Genomic DNA, 21,292 nt, shown 5'->3' with positions numbered 1-21,292 from the left:
ATAAAATTAAGATACAATCAGAAGCTGGTTTCAGATCCAGAAAGTGTTTAGGAGCTGAGTTACTGCCTCCATCCTGATGACCTGTCCTTGGGCGCTGAATCTCCGCCAGCTCCAGGCCTCTGACCTCTGACGATCCTGCAGATAAATATTTTCCAAGAAGGATAAGTCATTATCTGTACATAGCACGGCACATATGTGTGCAAATACGCATGTGTTTATTGATCTTAAAACTTAGATTCAGTTTGCATGCACTGTTTCAGACTCAATGTCAAAATTTAACTTTAAAATTTAAAAAGGTAAAAAGCATCAAAATACGAACAGCCCATCATTTAGAAGGCGAATGAGATCATTTAGAATGAGAGATCATTCCCCTCATTTGCATGCATTTCCAAGCTGTGCATGTGTGCATGTGCATGGCAGTACAGCATGTACGCACAGCATGCTCATCCGTCACAGTAAATATGCACAGTACCTATGTGTCTGCAGCATGTTTGCATGTGAGCTTATGCGTTCGTGAGTTTCTCTGCAGACTGTCCAACATGTGCTGTCATTGAGAAACACACTGAGAGGATTTGCTAAACTTAGCTCTTACTCCTGAGACGCAGACACCCGCTGTGCTCTCCGCAGCTTTGTGCAGGACACCTTTTAAGCCCAGCCAATTAAACAGTGAGTAGTTCAGTAGTCGCTCTCTGCAACTTGCAAAGTGAATAGACAGAATAATGCATAAGATGACTGGCAACCCACAATTTTACTGTCTTCTTCATGTATAAACAAAATCAAATATCAAATACAGATGTCAGGACTAGAAAATGCATTAGACTCACTGCAATAGATTCTAAAAATCAGAGAAAGAAACATATCAGTAAACACAGGCACTGTAAATACAAAGGCTTTTAAAACTGTTGTAAAGGTTATGCATTTGTGGCGACTTCATGGGCTTGTGCCTTAATGTTTTGTACTAGCAGAGGTCTCCATCTTACTGCATGATGTCATGCTGCTAAAAATGGGGTGAAACTCTGCTAATCTATTACTCTTTAACTGAGAGAACACCCCGCCCACACCTGTAGAGGAGGTGCTGACCTCTCATCTCAAATCCCCACCACCCCTCTCTGTCTGTGCATCAGTATGCGCACTGTGCATGTGCAGGGTGTTTTTTTTTTTTTAGGTTGCAAGGGGGAGGTGCAAGGGCTTCTATACCTTGGAATAGGAGAGGAGGAGGAACCTGCAGCAATACCTGTATGATTTCACTCCAAAAACTCTGCAAATTATTAACTCCGCCGCTTTAATTTTATGCACGCTTGAAGGAAATTACCTTTTTCTCGAATCAGGAAAGTAAATTTAAAGAAGACAAGACTTCCACAGGTGAGCATCTTCTTTTATTTAAGGATGCTAGGTGGATAATTAGACGATTCTTTCCTTACAAGAACATCTGTGCATGGTTATAACTGGCAAACAGGTAATTATTAGTAATGTAAAGGAAAACTATTCTGCCAGCTGTGATTCCCCTCAGTGTGACCCAGTCTTCATCCTCTCTGTCGTTGCATGTGGATGATCCTCATACTGGCTGCTACAGGTTAGACACACACTGCAGCTAAAAGGGAGGAATTGTTATAATGTTATTAGTGCTGTGACCTAGTTCTTAGCATACCTGGATGTAATGGTTGGTGCTTTTCTTGGTTGCATTTCCATTCCCACTCCTGAGTGAGTGAGTGGCTCATTGTAGGTCAACCCAGGATACTGGCAAAATGCAGACCAGTGAAAACCATTAGTGCACAAAGGCTTAAAACAAGCTGGGTTGGACCTTCACCACCAGCCCATAAAATGATAGAAGCACATCTGTTAGTGGATTAAAAGATTAATGATTTTACAGCTCAGGACAGGAACAAGTCAACTTGTGCATTTTGTGGAAGTGACAGTTTCTTAAATCAATGCAAAACTGCTGTCCTTGGGCCACATGCGCATCATTAGAGATACAACACTCTGTGAGATTCACTCCCACCACACTCCCCAACTCCAGACAAGATGAAGTTCAAAAGAACAGCCTGAGGGATTACACGGTGAATCCCAAGTAAAATTAACTAGATGGGTTGCACATCAGACACTTGTCCTGTTTTTTATGCTTCTTGTTAGGGAACATGACTACAGACATAATCACATCTTCTTTTGACATAGTATCAATAAAACAATGCATTTTGCACATTTCAATTTGCGGCTCTTCGGCACCTGCTGTTTCCTTTCATCACCCTTCTGATCATCCATTTTTTCTATCACACACTTACTCCTCTAAAATAATCAAAACAGAAAGAATAATCAGCCTCAGACAGTGGACATCCATTAATCATAATGTACAACTTGCAAATAATAATTAGATATAGAAAAATCTTCTTTTTTTTTTTTTTTTACTGTTTAATCAAGGGAGCAACTGTCTTGAATGTTTAAAATCAAGGTAATTCATAGACACACTGGATAGAGATGGCATGATGAAGTGGCTGATTATCAAATTAAATCTTATTTTTCAGTAAGCAGAAAATGTTCCGCACTTTCTAAAAATCAGAAAGCAGTGGAGTAAAAATATTTCTGAAGAAATATTATTCACTTGTGCATCAAAGAAACTTTCAAGTGTCTCATCAGTGGGCTAACTGGAAGCCCTGGGGAGAAATATCCAGGTTCAATCACTAAAATGACACACTGAAGCAGTTCTTTTCACTCTTCCCAGTACAGTGTTTGTACATGATCATTATGTCTTATTGCTTTAGATCAAAAAATACTTCAAAAAAATCACATCAACAGTTTAAAATTGCAGAGATAAGTGGAGATGCACCAAATACCCCAGAAAAATCAATTAAATCCTTTCAGTACAGGAAAAATCTATTTCAGCTACATAAAGCATCAAGTTTTATTAATATTTTTATATTATTTTGGTTTGTTGCCTGAAAATATGACTGTATACCATTAGGATTCAAAAGCTGTACCAATCATTGGACTTGTGTTTCTATACAGCAAAATGCATGTTTTCATAAAAGCGACATTGAAATATTCTCTTGTTTAATTGAATGAACTGCGTCATGGATAATTGTCAGAATTTCTGCACATTAACACCTCCTCTCAACACCTTGACACATTTCCTCTGTAGGTCAAACACTGCTCTAGCTAACCGTCTAATCACTCTGATGACTAATTATATCCCATAGACGCAAAACGTGCGTCTTCTCAGCTTCAGAATGTATTTACAGCTCATATCATCTGTGATGCTTCTCACTCGGGCGACACAAACAGGTTGAGGCGAGTCTTCATTTTCCTTGAAAGGGTTAATTGAACTGTACAATTAAATCACTAATTCCTCTCAAGGTTTTGCAGATTTAGCAATCTTTTTTCAGCTTTCTTCCATTTTGATTCACGGCCTCAGGCATGAGGCACATTATTAGCGTGCAATTACTCTCAGTGTGCAAAGGAAGCAGTGAAAGGCACTGAGAGGGACTTTGGCGTGTGTTATGTTATGATTTCCAAATGCAACCACTGTGTTTAGCTTCTTTTTAATGGGCGTTAAACATGAAGTAATTGACAGTCATTTATGTTTTTATTTTATACAGTAAAGAGATTTCATTCTGTTTCAGCAGGGAGCCTACCCATTAAATGTACAATGCGGTGAAAGAGCCTTCATCTCTTCAATCTACCTGATTTTTCAGATGCTTGTATTTTTATAATTATATGCATTCCATTTAATGACATACAGATGGGGGACAAATTAAAGGAAAAAGCTGAATTAATGAGTGGAGAAGCAGGATGGCAATACAACACAATCCATAGGGAATGAGGGGTCACTGAAGGGTGATCAGTTTAGATTAACACCAAGACCGGAAACGGGAGGAAAGAGCTGGCCTCACTCCAGCAAAAAATGCCTTATAACAACTTCTATACTTGTTATATTGTACTTGCTGAATGTGTTCAACAAGTATAGAAACTGACAATGAGACACCATGGTTTACAGGCAGGTAGCTCAGCACCGGAGCTATTTATTGACCATCAAGTGCTGGGCCGGGTGACAGCATGCATCTCAGAGGACCTGTCCTCATTGTGAAGTTTCTGTCTTAAAATCATTGGTGGATACATGTTTTGGTGGCTAGCTTGCTAGCTAACAAGATACAACATGTACAACAAGATTCCGGAGCTGTTGAAAGGTGTATTTTTCTGGTAGCTGGTTCCAACTGCTTCAACCTAACCTATGCTAAACGCTTTCTGGATCAAGCTTTTGAATGCACAGAGATTGAAACTGATGCGTATCCTCTAACCCAACTCCTGGTGAGAAAGCAAATAAGCATATCAACCTAGCTGCATAATTTAGCTTGTGTTTGCCTTACTCTGTACGAGGAATGACAAGAAGACTTGAAATGAGTCTGGGTGGAAACAGCATTTCCTTCTCAACTCCATCCTCAAGTGGAAGTGGAGGGCTTGATGGCAGAGCAAATCAAGAGTGGCTTATCAGATCTGAAATGTTTTAATTGTACATCTCCTGCATAAGTAAGAGCAGTAAACTCTCCTAATCAGGAGCTGGTGCAGAGCTCTGGCTCAGATCCAGCTCATGCTGCTCTTTCAAGACAGATGTTATTAAAATCATCACTGGGACAGGTTCATCAGCCATGCACCATGATTGCAGTCCATGTTTCTATGATGCAAAACACTGTGTATGGTCAAATTGGCACAAGAAAAACACTGCATTAACTATACACATGGTTCCCTTCTCACATAAATTGTCTATAAAATTTAAAGTTGATATGCATATATATTACCAGCAGTTAATGTGTAGGTCAAGACCAAGAGACAAAGGCCTGCATGCAACAACTCTTCATACTGAACACAGGGGTCAGGTAGTCGCCACCAGACTTTTATAAGTGGCAAATAAAGCAAAATTATAAAATGTTTTTTAAGTTTTAAAAGCGCAAAAAAAGGAGAAACCTCAATCAAAGGCAGACAAATTCTCCAGCCATCGTTCAGTATAAAAACATGTTCTAAACAAGACATCAACAATCAGCAAGTGCATATCTTCCAAATCTGGCAATTATGTTACCATCCCACTGCTGCTATTCAGCAAAAAACACTGCTGTTTTAAGCACAAATGTGCTTTTTAAATTTCAAAATAAAACTACATAATAAAAAGATTATAAGCTTAGAATTTGTTTAACCTCAACTGCCAAAGCCACATATCAAGTAAAGAACAAGGACTGTGGATTTTACAACAAGGGATCTCATCAGGCCTAATGTGGGCAGTGAGAATAATTACAGCAACCATTTTCATTATTTAGATAAAAGTTTTATTAAAACTTTTAATAAAACTGTGACTGAAACATGATTTTGCTACACCTAACTATATCCCCGATTATAAAGAATATCTTCATCAAAATCCCAAAAGAGACTCAACAAAAGGAGAACATTCAGCTTCAACAAATATTATTATAGATCCATTATATTTTAAAGGTTATATTGTTTTTAAAGGTTTTTTATCTAGTGTTCCTCTCAGTTTTAATTTTGTATTTTTTTCATTGATTTTAAAGTGCTTGTCTGCCAGAAATTCAATAGAAAACAGTGCAACTCATTAACAATGACAGTGACAACAATAGCTTATCCTATGTGTCTTGTTTTGCCCCGTCAAACAGGACAAATTAGATGAAAAGCACAAAAGCAATGAAATGCATTTTTCATGTCTTTTAATGCATGGAACTAGGTTGATATTAGGTCATGGAGAAAGATTTAAGTTGTGGTGTACTACAATTAAACAGCTTTACTTGTTGCCTTTATATTAAATCCATTAGGGTCCTGACAGCCAAGAGCAATGAGTAAGGGCACACACTCCCTGACTTTCCATCATTTGGGGAATATATGCGTGCTCACCATGTGTCTGGTATCAAGGATTATTCTGACCCCAGTTTCACCTCTCAATGATTAATGAGAGCTTTTTATAGCACACATCAAGTCTTTACTCCCAAACAGTCTTCTTGGAAATAGATAAACCAACAATATTATTTATTGATTAAATTAGTTTTTCTGACTTTGAACATTTTGTCAGTTTGTGGCCTCCATATCTGTGACACTCATGAGTAGGATTTGTGGTGTTTGGGATTTTGTAGTGCATCGATATCATTGCCACATCAAGCATGAGGACAATCTCACACAGAGTATTTGTGTAATTATTAAACTACTGTATTATTTGATTACCACAAAGTGATCCACTCTCATTATCACCACAACACACAGGGGATGAGACGTTGGTTTTGTGATTTGTGGAAAAGATGTTCCAAGATATCACAGCTGTAGACTTGTTCTCTGAGTGTGTCTGATCCATCTCAGTGTGTATGTGTGCTGGATTAGGGTGGCTCAGGACAGATTAGGTAATTATAGACACCTGCTGTCTAAGCGTGGTGTGTGTTGTCAGGTGTTGCAGCATGAGGTTGGCTCGGTGCTGAGGGGAGAAAAGGTGGAGCAAGGTGTGGAGTTGCATGGACAAATGCTTTGCCATGTGCTCTTAGATTGTCTCTTCTCTCCCCACTGAGGCTCTGAGAGCAGCTTGCTAATGGGAACACACACACACAGACACACTTCATGGATATAAAGTGGCAGCTACTCAACACATTTGTGCACAGTAACTCTTCAAACTGCAGGGATAATAGGTCTATTTCCTACAGCAACTACATGGTCTTTTAATAGTCGATCACTGTGCAATCAGACAGCTGGCATTCAGTTCACCTTTGATTTGAACGACCACTTCTTTGATTCCCATGTCAAGGGATGAAGCAGCACGTCATCATAACAGACTAACCTATAATAAAACACCAGACAGGAGCATGACAACTGTCAAAACGGTTCAAATTGCTCTTGTGAACCTTGGTAATTATCTTGTCCACACAAAGGCGGTCACCCCAGCATCAATGTGACAACACCATCATAATGACTGCATGTACAATGGCCATGTCACGCTGAGAGACTAAAAGAAACCATGTTCACTTCCAGGAAGAGGAGCCCCTCAGTGAGGCCACTCAGCTGCACCTCTGCAAATACCTCAAATCAAGGCTGAACTCGTTCATGTTGTTGCTGAATGATTCTTGTTGTGCTGGAGCAGAGGAGCATAAGATCATTCACAGTCATAACATTGGGGGGGGGGGGGGACAATTTATAAAATCATGAAAAGTTTCTGTTTGCTTGGATTTGTTTTTTGTTTGCCTTCATTCAAATCCTCAAGTCATCTCAAACAAGCCAGTGTTGGTTTAAGCTGCGGAACAGAGCAGACAAAAGCTGAAATCTCTATGAAAGCCAATGAGAAATAAGAATCAAATTCATTTGATTTCTTATAATGTAATAATTAATTGTGTGATTAAATGTTCAAAAGTCAGTTGAGGAAACAGCTGCAATCAGTTTTTCTGTTTGGCTAAATTAGTTTTTTGCTATTTCATTTGAAAGTTACTGTCTTCTGTCAACTTCGTGGTTAACGTTAATTAAAAACCCAACACTGACCTTTGAATTTGTGCCTTTCTCTTACCTCGTTCACATAACAATGACGCATGCAGATAAACTTGTGCAACTCATTTAATGTGACAATTATGGATTGCATGAGCATCAGTCGTTAGTAAATTTCTAATCCTCACAAGTTGGATATATGCTAAACAGACTCCTCATTAATGAGTGGAAAGCCAGTTCTCTTTGTCTTTGTAGGATAATCTTGCTCTAAATTTCTCCCCAGAAATGTCACTAAATATTTAAAATTGGTCAGTGGTACCAGTGTGCAGCACACAACCTTGGTGGCACAATATATCCCATCAAGACACCACTGTGTGATAGAAGTTAATTATAAATTGCTGGAACTGATAATATCTCCCAGTTTCAAAGTGTTTAAGTCAGATTTTTTTTGGAAAGGGATGTAAAATTAAAGCTCTGCAAAAGATACACTTTCTGATCCTTATCAGAGAAGTAAATAAAAACAAAACTTGAAAAAAAAAAAAAAAAAAAGACAGCAACAAGGATTTTCACTCCCCTGCTAATCTCAGGTTGACTCCACCCTTCCTGTCTGGGAGCCTCCTGTCAAACCACCAGGTTCGTCAGTTTACCTTTTACGCGCCTGCCCTGCAGCTGAACTAGCAGCCACCAGTGATTGTGGATATACACTGAATGCTGAGGAAGAAGCCACCTGCAGATTTTTTTTCAAAGGACCGAAGAGCCCTTTCTGAGGGGGTAAAAGACTTTTTTGGAAGTTCTGACTGGATTTACTGATGCAGGAGTCATGACTTGCTTAACTTCTTCACCTATGCTGATGTCCGTGTAGTCGCTCTCTACAAGTATCATATCAATCCCAAGCAACTTACAAAACAACTGGTAAGCATCATGAGTAGCACATTAGTGGCATGGTGACATAAAAACATTTACATGGATGAGGTCACATCAGAATAATGTTCAGCATCTTTACCTTGAAATCTGGATGATGCATCAGTGATTCAGTAATAGCTGTGTCATATTATGTCTTTAAAAAAAAACAGATTTAAGCGTAAACTTCAGTTAACCCTCCACAGTAATCCTGTTAGTGATGCTTTAGTAGATAAAGTATAATTGTTCTTCAGAATGGTTTTTGTCATTGCTCTTTAGACACAGCTCCATCGTATTCTGGCCTTTTGACCCTTTTGCATCAGCCTCATCTTGTTATGGTGCATCTTGTGCAGCTTTTAATGGTGGGAAATTACCAGTGTGCACTGGAAAAGATGTAGTGTCCTAAGTTCCATATGTTATGTGACTTCCTGGGTCTGGTGCATTCAATTAGGGGCCCTAGGTCAAAAGGACATGGGAGATGAGTGTTTCTTTGTCTTAGGAAATGAGGTCCATTTAGATATGGACCATATATCTTGTCTCAGCTTCATGACAAAAAATAACCTATATAAGTGGGTAGTTAGAGCTGTTATGCAGAGGAGATTCATATTGGCTTCGACTCCTCTCTCAGGCAACCCAGAGTGCTTGATTTGATGCTGGACTTCTTTGTAATAAACCTCTTTATATACAAGCAAGACGGTGTCAGCGGAGTTTCCTTCATCACCTTCACATCATCGCTATTTAAGAAACAACAAAGACAACTATTACCTTTTCAACTATTTCCTTTGTTTGCAACTAAACTGCCATCATAGTTAATATTTGTGTCCGTGCTTTTCAAGTACCTGGCCGTAGAAAGATTTGATCTGAACACTTAAGTTTGGTATTTAAATGAATAATCTCCTGCATAACAGTTGGGATGCTGGAGCTGGTGACACCTTGACTTTCGCTGGGAAGCCCCTTTTCTGTTACGTAACTCAATCACTTGTGTGCTGGAGGTGCTAATTTTATCCTCTTTAAAAGGCTTAAGTCTCATTAATGCAAGAGCACAGTGTATCAGACAGGCATGATTGACTTGGCAGTTTTTCTGTCCTCACCTTACATGTTCCCTGTCCCCTTTCATTTCTCACACAGAAGGTAATTCATATGTTGAATTACTGAATATGTCACTGAAAGTGGAGGCAAGAGGACACTCTGTCTCTGCGCCACCTAAAATTAAGGCTTTGTACCCACTTTCAGCCGTGAACTGTGTATTTTTTTTCCCCAGCAGGAAACATTTCTTGTAATCCACAACCTTTGCTGAGAGAAACTTTAGTATTTTTCTACTGCTTTTGCTGCCACATTAATATTCCAGGTGTTCAAGTCATGAAGGTCGAGTGTCTAAATGACACGGGCGTTCGCTGTTACATAAGTGTGCACGTCTGTGCTCTACAGAGGATTTAAAGGCTGCACAGGGTAGAGCTGATCTTAAGTCAAAGAGGCTTTACGCCAGACCACAACAAACCTTGAGACACTTGTTGCTTCCAGTGACATGATGAAGGAAGAAGGTGAAGAGGTGCCTTATAGAATGGAAATAACATCCAGTATCTCTAAGCAACAAAAACGACCAGACGCCCTCATAACAGTGTGTTCAAACCTGAATAGTTAAAGCCAAGTCAATGACCACATAACACAAACACATTTGTGTGTGTATATACAATATCTACTTGTAAAAATGTCCCCAAAAATGTCCTTATTCAACCTTACACACAGGTTTCCTCGCTCACATCTTTGTTTCAACACATACACAATAGAATATCTCAAATTATCATAAATTACTACGCATAGACATTCAATGGAGGCAGTGGCAGCAGCAGCAGAGAGGAGGATATGAGTAACAGCTGGTGCTGTGTTTATTCAGATTTAGCAAGTAAAACTGAAATAATTTGTTTAAAATGCAGATTATAAACATACTCTTTATTGATTCTGTGCTGATTGTTTGAGAATGTCAGTCTCTAATTATGAAAGGCCATCTGTGAACTTTTTACAACTTTGCATGCGTTCAGAGTGCACAGAAATAATTGAATTTAATCATGTGTGCATATGCCTCCATTAATTACTTAATGAGACAATGAACAGTTTTTTTTTTCCTAATTGTAATCTTGCATGCAATATTGTATATTTAGTTACTATGGTGAACCTGTCTAATCAGCCTGATTATGGTTGATTAGACCAATGAAGGTCCAATCAACCTTCACCATTATGAAGGTTGTTTCAGCACCAGGTAGCTGTGCATTTGTTTCATACTCAGCAATAATGGATTAATTCCAGTGGAAAATAGAGCTCGTAACCAGGTGTACTCCCATCTCCATCTCTGAACCTCTGTCAGCATTGTTTATGGCTTCTCTTTGTTGAAAATAAGTATTTTTAGTCACTAAGCAAATCTGTTGCTTGGAGATTTAAAAAATAAAAATAAAAAAATGTAGTAACCAAATTCAGTAATTAACAGCACTTGCTGTCTTTCTTCTTTAGTGCCAACAAAATGCAGAAGCAAGTGGAAGTCAGGATGGACGAGAGCCATTTGGAGCCCATAGTGGACACTCCTGAGAATCCCTGTGGCAGTCTGTGTGACAAAATCATGAAGAACATGGTTCTCACTCTCACAATCCTTGGTAAGTTTATCATTCCACCATTTTTCTCCATTCCCACTTATCCTGCTCAGGGTCTCAGGGGGGAGGTCAGAGCAATTCCAAGCAAGCATTAGAGAAGAGCCAGGGTGCACTCTGGGTATGTTGTTAGTCCATCACTGCATGAACACAGCTACACCTACAGGCAATTTATCTTTACCTGCATGTCTTTGGAGCTGTGGGAGGAAATCCACCCACGCATGAGGGAAACATACGAACTCCACTCAGAAAGGCCCCAGTTGTTTAAATCCAGCACTTTGTTGCTAAGAGGCAACAGTGCTAATCACTGAGCTGCTGCGCTGCCTCACATCAAGCAAAAACTTTTTACTGCATACAACTGAAATATGAAAATGGCTCACAGCTCCCTTCTTGATGTAAAATCAGCACACACTCAAAAGACAAGGTGTTTCATGATATTTTGTCTCTAATGATTTAAATTACGCCATAATTCACTGAAGTGAGGCGTTACTTTAATATTCCATTTGAATGTACCAGGGGCGAACTTAGCAAGGAAAATGTGTCTTCAGTGTATATATATATTTCAACTTTTTTTTTCTCCTGCATGTGTCGAGAGATAAAAATTCAAGTTATAGTTTGTCAGTGTCATTATTTATATATATATACATATATATATATATATATATATATATATATATATATATATATATATATATAGGTTTTAAAGCTTCAATCATCACCATCACATACATACGTAATTATCACAGCATAGGTAATGTCATGGAGGCTGTGACTCTCTGATGACAGGTTGTGATGTTAATTATCACTGTTTTTTTGTTTGTTTTTTGTTTTGTTTTTTCATATGTATTTTTTCTCGCCGGCTCAGGTGTGTTTTTGGGTTCCATCGCTGGGATGCTGCTGCGGCACATATCCCCTCTCCCTCCTGATGTCATCATGATCATCGCCTTCCCGGGAGAGATCCTGATGAGGATGCTGAAGATGCTCATTCTGCCTCTTGTTGTTTCCAGTCTGGTCACAGGTGGGTGAGGTACAGTGGCTGCTGCAAATGCTCTGTTGAATTCAAAAACCAAGTGTCCTGATTTGTGGTCATATGGTGTGACTTGGGAGTCTGAGTTGCAACAGAGTTGAGCTCTTTTTTGCTGCTTAAAGTGCCTATTTTGTGTACAAGCAAAACACTGTGTGAAGAACAGGAGGCACAGAAGGCATATCATGTATACAGATGTTATAGTTTTTTCACCACTGTCATTATTATAAACCTCATACTACTTAAAAAAGAAAAAAAAACTATGGGACTACAAAATATCTTGATGTACAATATATAGAAAGAAGTGTTAGTTTACCTGTATGCCAGTTGTGTTGGAAACATTTCCACTGAAATACACATATGTGCAAATTAAAGAGTAAACTGTGTCATAAACTTTTCACATTATAACCTGACACACATTTTTTTTTTCTGGTGTAGCAGCAATACACTTCCGTACATTACAACCTGAAAAAATACTAAATCATTTACCAGCAGCACGATGAGGATGATGATGATGATTACCTGCAAATGTAACCTATCTTATATATATATATATATATATATATATATATATATATATATATCACTGTATATAGCACATTGTGCAGACACATTTACAATGCTGCCTCTCCACAACTTAAAGAGTGCATACAACTTCCAACAAGCCCTCCTTACCCAGCTGAGTCTCCCTCTGTAAACAATGGATGTATTGAATATTGCTCTTATGCATCATTTGCTTCAGGAAGTCGAGACATCTAGTGCCTCCACAAGTCGGCAGAGAAACAAAGCTCTATTCACTTGTTGTCATTCTGGATAATTACACCATGAATTCAAGAGATACGTCTAATTGTCGAAGTACCAATGTAGACGTGTGTCGACAGGCTGCTCTTATGTTTACATGTACTCTGGCAGCAGTGTATGTGAGTCATCTCACTTTGGAAGCAATTCATATGAAATTCTCAGGTGCAGAATTTGTTTTTCTAATATGTTCTCAGAAAACAGACACATTCACATCACCAGCAACTCTTATCTAAGTGAGGCAAGAGCAGAGGCTTCAGAGTTTAAATACTGAAAGCTCTGGAGGTCTGGGGGGGACAATGGCATCTGTTTGTTGAGGGGAGCTGATCAACTTCATTGTGATGTTTTAATCATAGTAACTTTATCTCTGTCTGTTAAAGGCAGAAAATATATGAATCCTAAAGTAGCATCCATGCAATGAACCTCCAGTGTATTTAACAATTTCAGGGTTTTATCTTTTTGATATTGGACAAAGGACTTATTTTATTGCTCTGTAAAATCTCCTATGCTGACAGGACTTGCGGGTTTGGATGCCAAATCCAGTGGCCGCTTGGGCACCAGGGCCATGGTGTACTACATGTCAACAACAGTGATCGCAGCCGTCCTGGGAGTGGTCCTGGTGCTGCTCATCCATCCAGGGAACCCCAAGCTGAGGGCTAATCTTGGGCAGGGAAAGAAGAACGACGAGGTGTCCAGCGTGGACGCTTTCTTCGATCTTATCCGAAACCTTTTCCCAGAGAACTTGGTGCAGGCCTGCTTTCAGCAGGTAGGAGTCTTACAGAAAGTTTTCACCCACCATATAAAGTCTGACTCATATGCCAGTTGCTCCAACTGTTTTGTTGTTTTCTTTGCTTCATGTCTAGATTCAGACAGTAACCACCAAAGTACCAGTGCCCACTAACAGGACCAAGGCACCCCCACAATTCACAATCAAAAGGTCACTGCAGTTCAAGAGTGGGATGAATGTCCTGGGTAGGTGAAAAGTTTGAAAACACACCCACAGTGCAACTAAAATAGTAGTTATTTTTCATTCTCACTCAGTAGAGCACTTTCCTCCACCAAGACCAAACATTTTCTTCCACCAGATCCAGATTATTATCTGCAGATCCAAATTATTATATGGATCTGCAACAAATTGTACAAAACTGATAAATCTCAACACCATGTGTCTGTTTTTTACATGTCCTGAGAAACTGACAAAATGTTGAAAAATGCTCTTTCTTGCAATGTTAAGGACAGTGATAAAAACTTTCCTGGATTCGCCCCTTCAACCATAATGTAATGGCTTCTTCTCAGGCCCATATCTCAACGCTCCATTAAGTTTGGCGCACATCAATTGAGTACTTTTTGCGTAATCCTGCTGACAAACATACAAACCAACAAATACACAGGTGAAAGCATGAGCTTCCTGGCAGAGGTAACCAGAAACAGTCAGATAACACATACCTCCACCAGTGCTGTACAATCATATTTAATAATAGAATATCTGTCAAGGTTTGCAATCTGCCTCTGCATCCACATCTGTGTCAAAATACAATACATAGTTATAGCTAACATGTGCCAGATGTTTTTTTAAGTCAAGTTAGCTCAGGATTTCATAACAAAAACTACCATCGAAATACTTTTACTTTTCAGAATATTATCTTTTTGATAGTATTGTAAACAATGGGTCAATGAGTGATTAGCCCTCATTCTAGGACACTGATTTTCTATAATGAGGTTCACCCAAGAGTAATTTAACATTACTGTATTCTGTGTCTTGCAGGTTTGATTGGATTCTTTGTCGCTTTTGGAGTTATTATGGGGAAAATGGGAGAAAAAGCCAAACTGATGCTGGAGTTTTTCAACGTCCTGAATGAGATTGTTATGAAGCTTGTTAGCGCAATTATGTGGTAAGTGCTGTCCACCACAGCCATCGATCCACACTCAGTAAAACTGCCAAAGGCATTCCCATAGTTTCTGCTCTATCCCATGGGGAAGTGGTCTCAGATCTGTGGTATATAAGATATAAAAAGCAATCCTAATCACTAACACATCACGTGTGTGTCCTCAGGTACTCCCCTGTTGGTATTGCCTGCCTCATCTGTGGAAAGATCATCTCCATTGCTGATTTGGAGGTCGTTGCGAGGCAACTGGGGATGTACATGGTCACTGTGATAGTGGGCCTCATCATCCATGGAGGCATCTTCCTTCCGCTGATATATTTTTTAATAGTAAAAGAAAACCCCTTCAAGTTCTTCATGGGAGTGTTCCAGGCTTGGGTGACAGCACTCGGAACAGCGTCCAGGTATGAGGCATTTCTGCTTTATATTCTAGGACTCAGACTCTCCTACACTGGTGAGCACAGTATGACGTTCTGATTCAGGTTCTCCTTCCCAGTGTGCTGACTCCCCTTACATCTCTGGCCAATAACAACCATAACTTTTATTTCAAGTGGTAACTATGAATTAGTCTTGGCGGCAACAGCTTCTCTCTTTGCCTCCATGTGGGATATCTTTCCTATACTCAATGTTTTATTAATGACATGAGATTCACTCTTTCCCCTCCTGAGGTGAGCTCAGTTCTTTCAAGTTCCTGTCTGCTCACTGTTCTGCCATCTACAAGAAACACTTATTAATTATCAGAAAAAAACACACAGAACAACTGCAGAATAACAGCCAATGTTTTCGCTATGAGACTCACACTTAACATCCTGAAATCCATAGCCTATGTAAGTTTATTTCATGTGTGAAATAAACCATATAAACCATGAATAAATAACTGTAGGTCACGGTGGATTTATTTCAGTGTGAATAGGAGAATAAGAACAACCCAGTCAAATTAACCCTCAATAGACTTTTTATAATCTGTTGTAGGGTTCTTTTATTTCTTTTTCGTGCCAAATGAGATGCATGCTGTTTGTGACTATCATAATAAAGCATGTTCTCCCTTGTTGTCCACCACAGTGCCGGTACCTTGCCCGTCACGTTCCGATGCTTAGAGGAGAACCTGGGCATCGACAAGCGAGTAACACGATTCGTCCTCCCAGTGGGCGCCACCATCAACATGGACGGCACCGCGCTTTATGAGGCCGTGGCTGCCATCTTCATCGCTCAGATGAATGGGATCGAGCTCGACTGGGGCCAGATCATTACTGTCAGGTGAGAATGTTGCCACAGAAAGATTTCATAGCACATTTGCGAGGTGACATTTTGGCAATAACTCAGCTAAACTCATGCTTAGCAGGGTTATAAATATGATGAATATCCTTGTTTAAAATTCAGTTTTTCCCAATAAATACTGGTGAAATGCACGTTTCACCAGTATTTATTTTTTCATATTAAAATGTAAAGTAAAATGTTTTTAAATGCAGTCATTTTTATTATTTTTCTGTATTATAGTTAGTTGATTATAGTTAGGAACTGTAATCTCACACACTTCCTAATATGACTGATTTCAAATATTTATCACCAGACTATTTTCATTAGAAATACAGTGGCTGAATGTTAAAGGTGTACACAGTAGTGTGTTGGGGGGCCTAACATCCTGTGGTTTGTCCTGCTGAGAGTTAAACTTGTCTCATGTTCAGTATGACAGCCACCCTGGCCAGTGTCGGAGCAGCCAGTATCCCCAGTGCTGGACTTGTGACCATGCTTCTGATCCTCACGGCGGTGGGGCTGCCCACCCAGGACATCAGCCTCCTGGTTGCTGTCGACTGGCTGCTGTGAGTTCAACATCAACACAAAAACATCAACACAAGGGCAATGATTTTAGTGTCTGAACAGCAGGTTTGTTAAAGTAACTAGTGTAACATTATATCAGCGTCACATAATCATCCCACAGTTACTGTTTAAAATCACAATCTGACAAGTTGTTTTCTGTTTGACAAAATTCTAAGAGCTAATTAAAAGTTAAATTGAACAGCAATGTTTTCAGTTATCATATACAGATATAGAAATACACAGTATATGTGTTTCATTTTCTAACTTTCTCTCTCTGTGCATGGACCAATAGTTCTCAGTTCTTTCCAAAGCAGCACATGTACACACACACACACACACACACATAAAACCCATACAACTCTGGCCTTGATATATTTTCTGAAGACATACAATTGCACCTCTCATTATGCCCACACAGGGACATCTTTGCGCTGATCCAAAAAACATGTAACTACATGATTTGTTTGTAAAAAGTAAAGGGGTCCTGGTATTTTCCTCTCTATTGGTACAACTTTATACAATGCTGATTTTTCTCAGCAGGGAATAAGATGCCCCACCTACACACTCAGCTAATTACAGATATTACGTTGACCCTCGGGCTAAATGGGGCTTTGAGCAATTCATATAAATGGTGGAAACCTTGAAAACTACTGCTAACAAACTATCCAACGGAGTCAGATGACAAGACTAAGAATCTAAAGCCATGCAGCTCTGTGAGGCTGTACTTAGGTACAGCAGTGCTTTGAACTAAATGCATGCTAACACAGTAACAATACTACAATGCAACATTTTATTACATCACTAAACACAAAGTACGGCTGAGACTGATGGGAATGTCATTAGTTTTTCAGGTATTTGGTCATAAATGAAAGAACTGAACAAATTAAATGATTTGATGTCAACATCATTACAATTCTTGAGCGCTAACAGGAGTATACAGTGTCTACCCGATTTCAACATTTCACACAAAAACGCCAAAGGTAGAACTGCAGGAAAAGCCTGTGGATTGCCAAAATCTTTAGGATTCATGCTCTGCAGACCATAAAAGTCTGTACACATTTCCATGGCAATCCATCCAGTAGTTGAGATATTTCAGTGTTTACAAAAGTGATGGACCAACCAAGTGACCAAGTGACTGAGTGACCAGCATTGCCGCCACTTTCTCCATTTCTTTTCAACACTTTTCTCAGTGTTGTTCTTTTGTTTCCTTCTCTAATCATTTTTCCGGGTTTTTTCCCCATCACTCTCTTCTTCAACATGCAGGGATCGTTTCCGCACCTCAGTCAACGTGGTTGGGGACTCCTATGGAGCAGGTATTGTCTACCACCTGTCCAAAGATGAGCTGGACATGTTTGACGCCCAGCAGAACCGGATGGATGAGTTTGAGATGGCAAAGACACAATCCTACTTTGAAAATAACACCAACCAGAATGTATACACTCATCACAACTCAATCTTGATAGACGACTGCAAGGTACATTTCACGTTAACGGATATAGAGACTTGTATGTAGAGACTCCTCCCCAGCTCTGTCCATGTGTTTGTGTTTCTTTCTGTGTCTGTGTTTGTGTTTCTTTTCTATGTGACTTCCTATATTGGTGTATTTGTGACTGTGTGTACAGTAAATGAAAAAGCAGTTTTTGTGATACCAGGTTTGTCAAAAGCAAAGTTTGTTTTTTTTATATTATATATTTTTTCATCATCTTCAAAAACTCTGTTTTCTCTCATCAAACCCAAAAGCAAGTGTTTATTTTTAAGCATCAATCAAACAGAAAGCGTTGTCTCTGTACACGATTATATTTGACTTGTATTTTGTTGTGGTATGTCTTGGATTTGTTAAGAAACTGTTCTTTTTTTCTTTTTCTTTTGTCTACTTAATTGGACATGTATTTGTGGCAGCCCTGACCAAATTACAGTTTTCAATGATTGCTCATCTTTTCAAAGAGTTTTTGTAGCCAGTGGTATGCATAAAGACTGCTGTTTCACCATGTTTCATCCAAAGTGATGCATGACATGCCAATCTCAGATCCTGTAGCTAGCTTTCTGAACAAACACGACTTCAGAAACAAACGTTTTGTTGATATTTCATTGCCTGTATAATGCAACTTTTTGTCTGATGCTAAAGTTGCATTGTGATAATTTTGATATCTGATAACTATTGTAATTCGGTTGGGCAGAGAATCCATAAAATACATGGCCAACTCAGGAAAACTACTCATCCATGTTCTTCTGTTAGTAACAAAGCACTGTGACATGTAAACAGCATCACTGTCTCATTTTATCAGTGCATGAGAGGACACGTTTGACTCACAAACTAAACTCAGCCCCAGTGGCCTGAATGTGATGAAACAATGGCTTCTCTGCCCCCAACCGTTGACGGTTTGTAAATGACGGTGCCTTGGCCTCAATAGTTAGATGTTCTTGATAATTGCTTACAGGTCACCATGGGCAAAAATGGCAAGACTGCAGAATTCTCTCTTGTTGAGGAGGAACCATGGAAATGCGAGTAAAGCAGCTTCAGACGCTGCTGCGCCTTATCCTGAGTTCCACCAGCTTTTACTTTCTGCCGACACAACTACATAAAAACAACAAAAAAATAAATAAAAAAAAATAAAAATCACACACAAAAGGATGGAAAAAAACGTGAAAGATAGCAAGTCAACTGTACTGCAAGCACAAACAGTTGGCCAGTCTTTTTTTTTTTTTACTGGAGCAAACTACAGATGATTCACCAACTTGTATTAGATGTTGCACTGGACACAAACTGCAGTGAACTGGTGCATATTGTGCGCTTTGTTCAGAAGAATAAAACATTCAGTTGACAACGCTCAGGGCCTTACGTGGTGCCGCTGCAGCTTTAAGAAAACAGAGCGTGAATGGAATGAAACAGTGTTTCTTGTGGCACCACAATGTAAGTGCAAGATGGTTAAATACTGCATTACCTCTGACTGTTTGACTTATGGGATTACACTCTGATGCCACACACATGGTCAAGCATAAGAGGCAAAGCTTAGGACTTAGACCATAAGCGGAGAGGGTGTGGCCTCTAAATGTGGTAACAAACAGTACAGGATGTGTTGCAGAGAGCCGTAAGGCGGAAATCAGAGTACACGAAGGGTGCCCTCCCAGTTAGTTATTTATCTATTTATTTATTTATTTTGTATATATGTTCTTTATGAGTGAAGCACTGTGTTACTGTTGTACTGCGTTCAAAAAGTATGCCTGTGTTCATGTGTGTTTCTAAGAGGAGGAGGAGGATTAACAAGGAAAAGAAAGTTGGAGGTTCAACAAGAGAGAAAGAAACTCTCAGCAGGCCAGTGCATTGCTCTGTGTTTTATTTCAAACCTTTTTATTTCTTTGCTATATGACAACCTTGCCTTGAAGATGTCAACTGCAGAGTGCAGTCAGCATGATTTCTGGATAAAAAATTATTACTATTCACCAATATCAACTCAGATATTAGCGGGGGAAATGAAACAGCTCCACCTTCCAGCTTCACTACACTCTGGGTGAGGACGGCTGGGCCTTCCTCACAAGATGTTTCTTAGAGTTTGCAGATTTGACTTTTTACACAACAGATTTAGATTGAAATAACAAGCTTGTAAGATTTAATTATCTGTGGTCATGCCTGTTTAGCAAATGCTGCATCCAGGACTTGCTTAAGTCTGAAGCCGTAACAACAAGGTCATTGGACGTTGGCTGAATATGTACATGTTTTGAGTTTAAGTCCACGTAACAACTCTGTTCACAGCTGTGTGAAAACTGAATTATTTATTTCTCTTTTCATAGGCAACAGCTTCTATGTTCATGTTTAAAGTGCCTCCTTGCACTTTGTGTATATACTCTCTTTAGATAAAGTGTATAAATCAAATGTATAGAATTTGACATTTTTTGTCAACTATCAGAATTGTTTTTGCTATGCTAAAAGTTTCTATTCAGACCATAGTAATATATACTGTATGTAACAATATTAGTATGATGTTAACTTTCCTTTTAATGAGCCACTAGTTGTCTCAATAGGTTGTGAACTTAGGTTGTTTTATTTGCAACAATACATTGAATTTATCTGTTTTAAGGAGAAACTACTGAGCTCCAAATAAATGCTTGTCAGGGAAGAAGGATCAATATTTTTCACTTGTTCAGTGACTTCATGTTGTTATTGATTCATCACAGATTTGGTTATTTAAGGGCTACGAGCACATTGCGGCAGTTTTGTGTGCGTGAGATTATTGGTGTTGGCAGCTACAGTATGTCTACATGTTGCGAGACTTCACCAAGCCATCTAGCGTTTGGTTCAAGCACCACCTTCCTCAGGCATTATCAGCATAACCTGATGTAGGGCAAAAACCCATTCTCTAATCTTTCATTGCTTCACTTTCCCATCTGTTTTCATTTGTAATTGGTCCTCGAGCTGAATAAGAATATGTTCTTAGTCAACTGGCCTAGTGTAGTAAGTGTTTTCTATGAACATGTGCAACTGTACAATCTGTAGATCATAAAACTTATATTTTCTATCTTCCTTTTTGATTCTGTACACATATTGGTCCAGGAAAGTATTCAACATTTTTCTTGTGTCTGACATTTATTGTAATGCAAAAATACTTTTGACTTTGGCTGACTAAAGACATGCAGGATTGAATGCACTGGTACTACATGAAACTATAACAGAGCGCGCAAATATTTGTCAGGCAAATGGACTGAAGATGTGTAAATGTTTTAATACTTGTGTGTAAATATTAAACACAAATAAATGTTTATTGATGAGCTGCCGTTGTGTTTATTTC

At 39.1% G+C, this 21,292-nt stretch overlaps 1 protein-coding gene and 1 long non-coding RNA gene across 3 annotated transcripts in view; one reads left to right on the top strand and one right to left on the bottom strand.

The window, feature by feature from the left end:
- Positions 1–64: 64 nt before the first annotated feature.
- slc1a2a (solute carrier family 1 member 2a) lies at positions 65–21,272 on the top strand. Of its 2 annotated transcripts, none has more exons than XM_071489371.1 (11): positions 65–1,362; positions 10,852–10,991; positions 11,851–12,003; positions 13,323–13,573; positions 13,671–13,779; positions 14,573–14,699; positions 14,861–15,094; positions 15,753–15,947; positions 16,376–16,510; positions 17,772–17,982; positions 18,947–21,272. In XM_071489371.1, the coding sequence occupies exons 2-11, from the start codon at positions 10,862–10,864 to the stop codon at positions 19,016–19,018; spliced, it is 1,617 nt and encodes a 538-aa protein (XP_071345472.1). In that variant the 5' UTR covers positions 65–1,362; positions 10,852–10,861; the 3' UTR covers positions 19,019–21,272. The 2 variants fall into 2 exon arrangements, with proteins under 2 accessions (XP_071345472.1, XP_071345473.1); XM_071489372.1 differs by lacking the exon at positions 65–1,362 and adding an exon at positions 7,297–8,358.
- Positions 15,965–21,292, bottom strand: part of LOC139628050 (uncharacterized) — a 146,864-nt gene continuing 141,536 nt past the window's right edge. Inside the window, exon 3 of the long non-coding RNA XR_011692666.1 lies at positions 15,965–16,508. This is a non-coding gene — a long non-coding RNA (uncharacterized lncRNA). The remainder of the gene's footprint in view (positions 16,509–21,292) is intronic.

This window comes from Trachinotus anak, unplaced genomic scaffold (assembly GCF_046630095.1).
Source record: "Trachinotus anak isolate AG129_WGS33_773 ecotype Australia unplaced genomic scaffold, CSIRO_AGI_Tana_v1 ptg000011l, whole genome shotgun sequence".
Taxonomy (NCBI): domain Eukaryota; kingdom Metazoa; phylum Chordata; class Actinopteri; order Carangiformes; family Carangidae; genus Trachinotus; species Trachinotus anak.
Note: the sequence above shows the minus strand (reverse complement) of the source record. Positions and strands in the feature narration are given on the sequence as shown.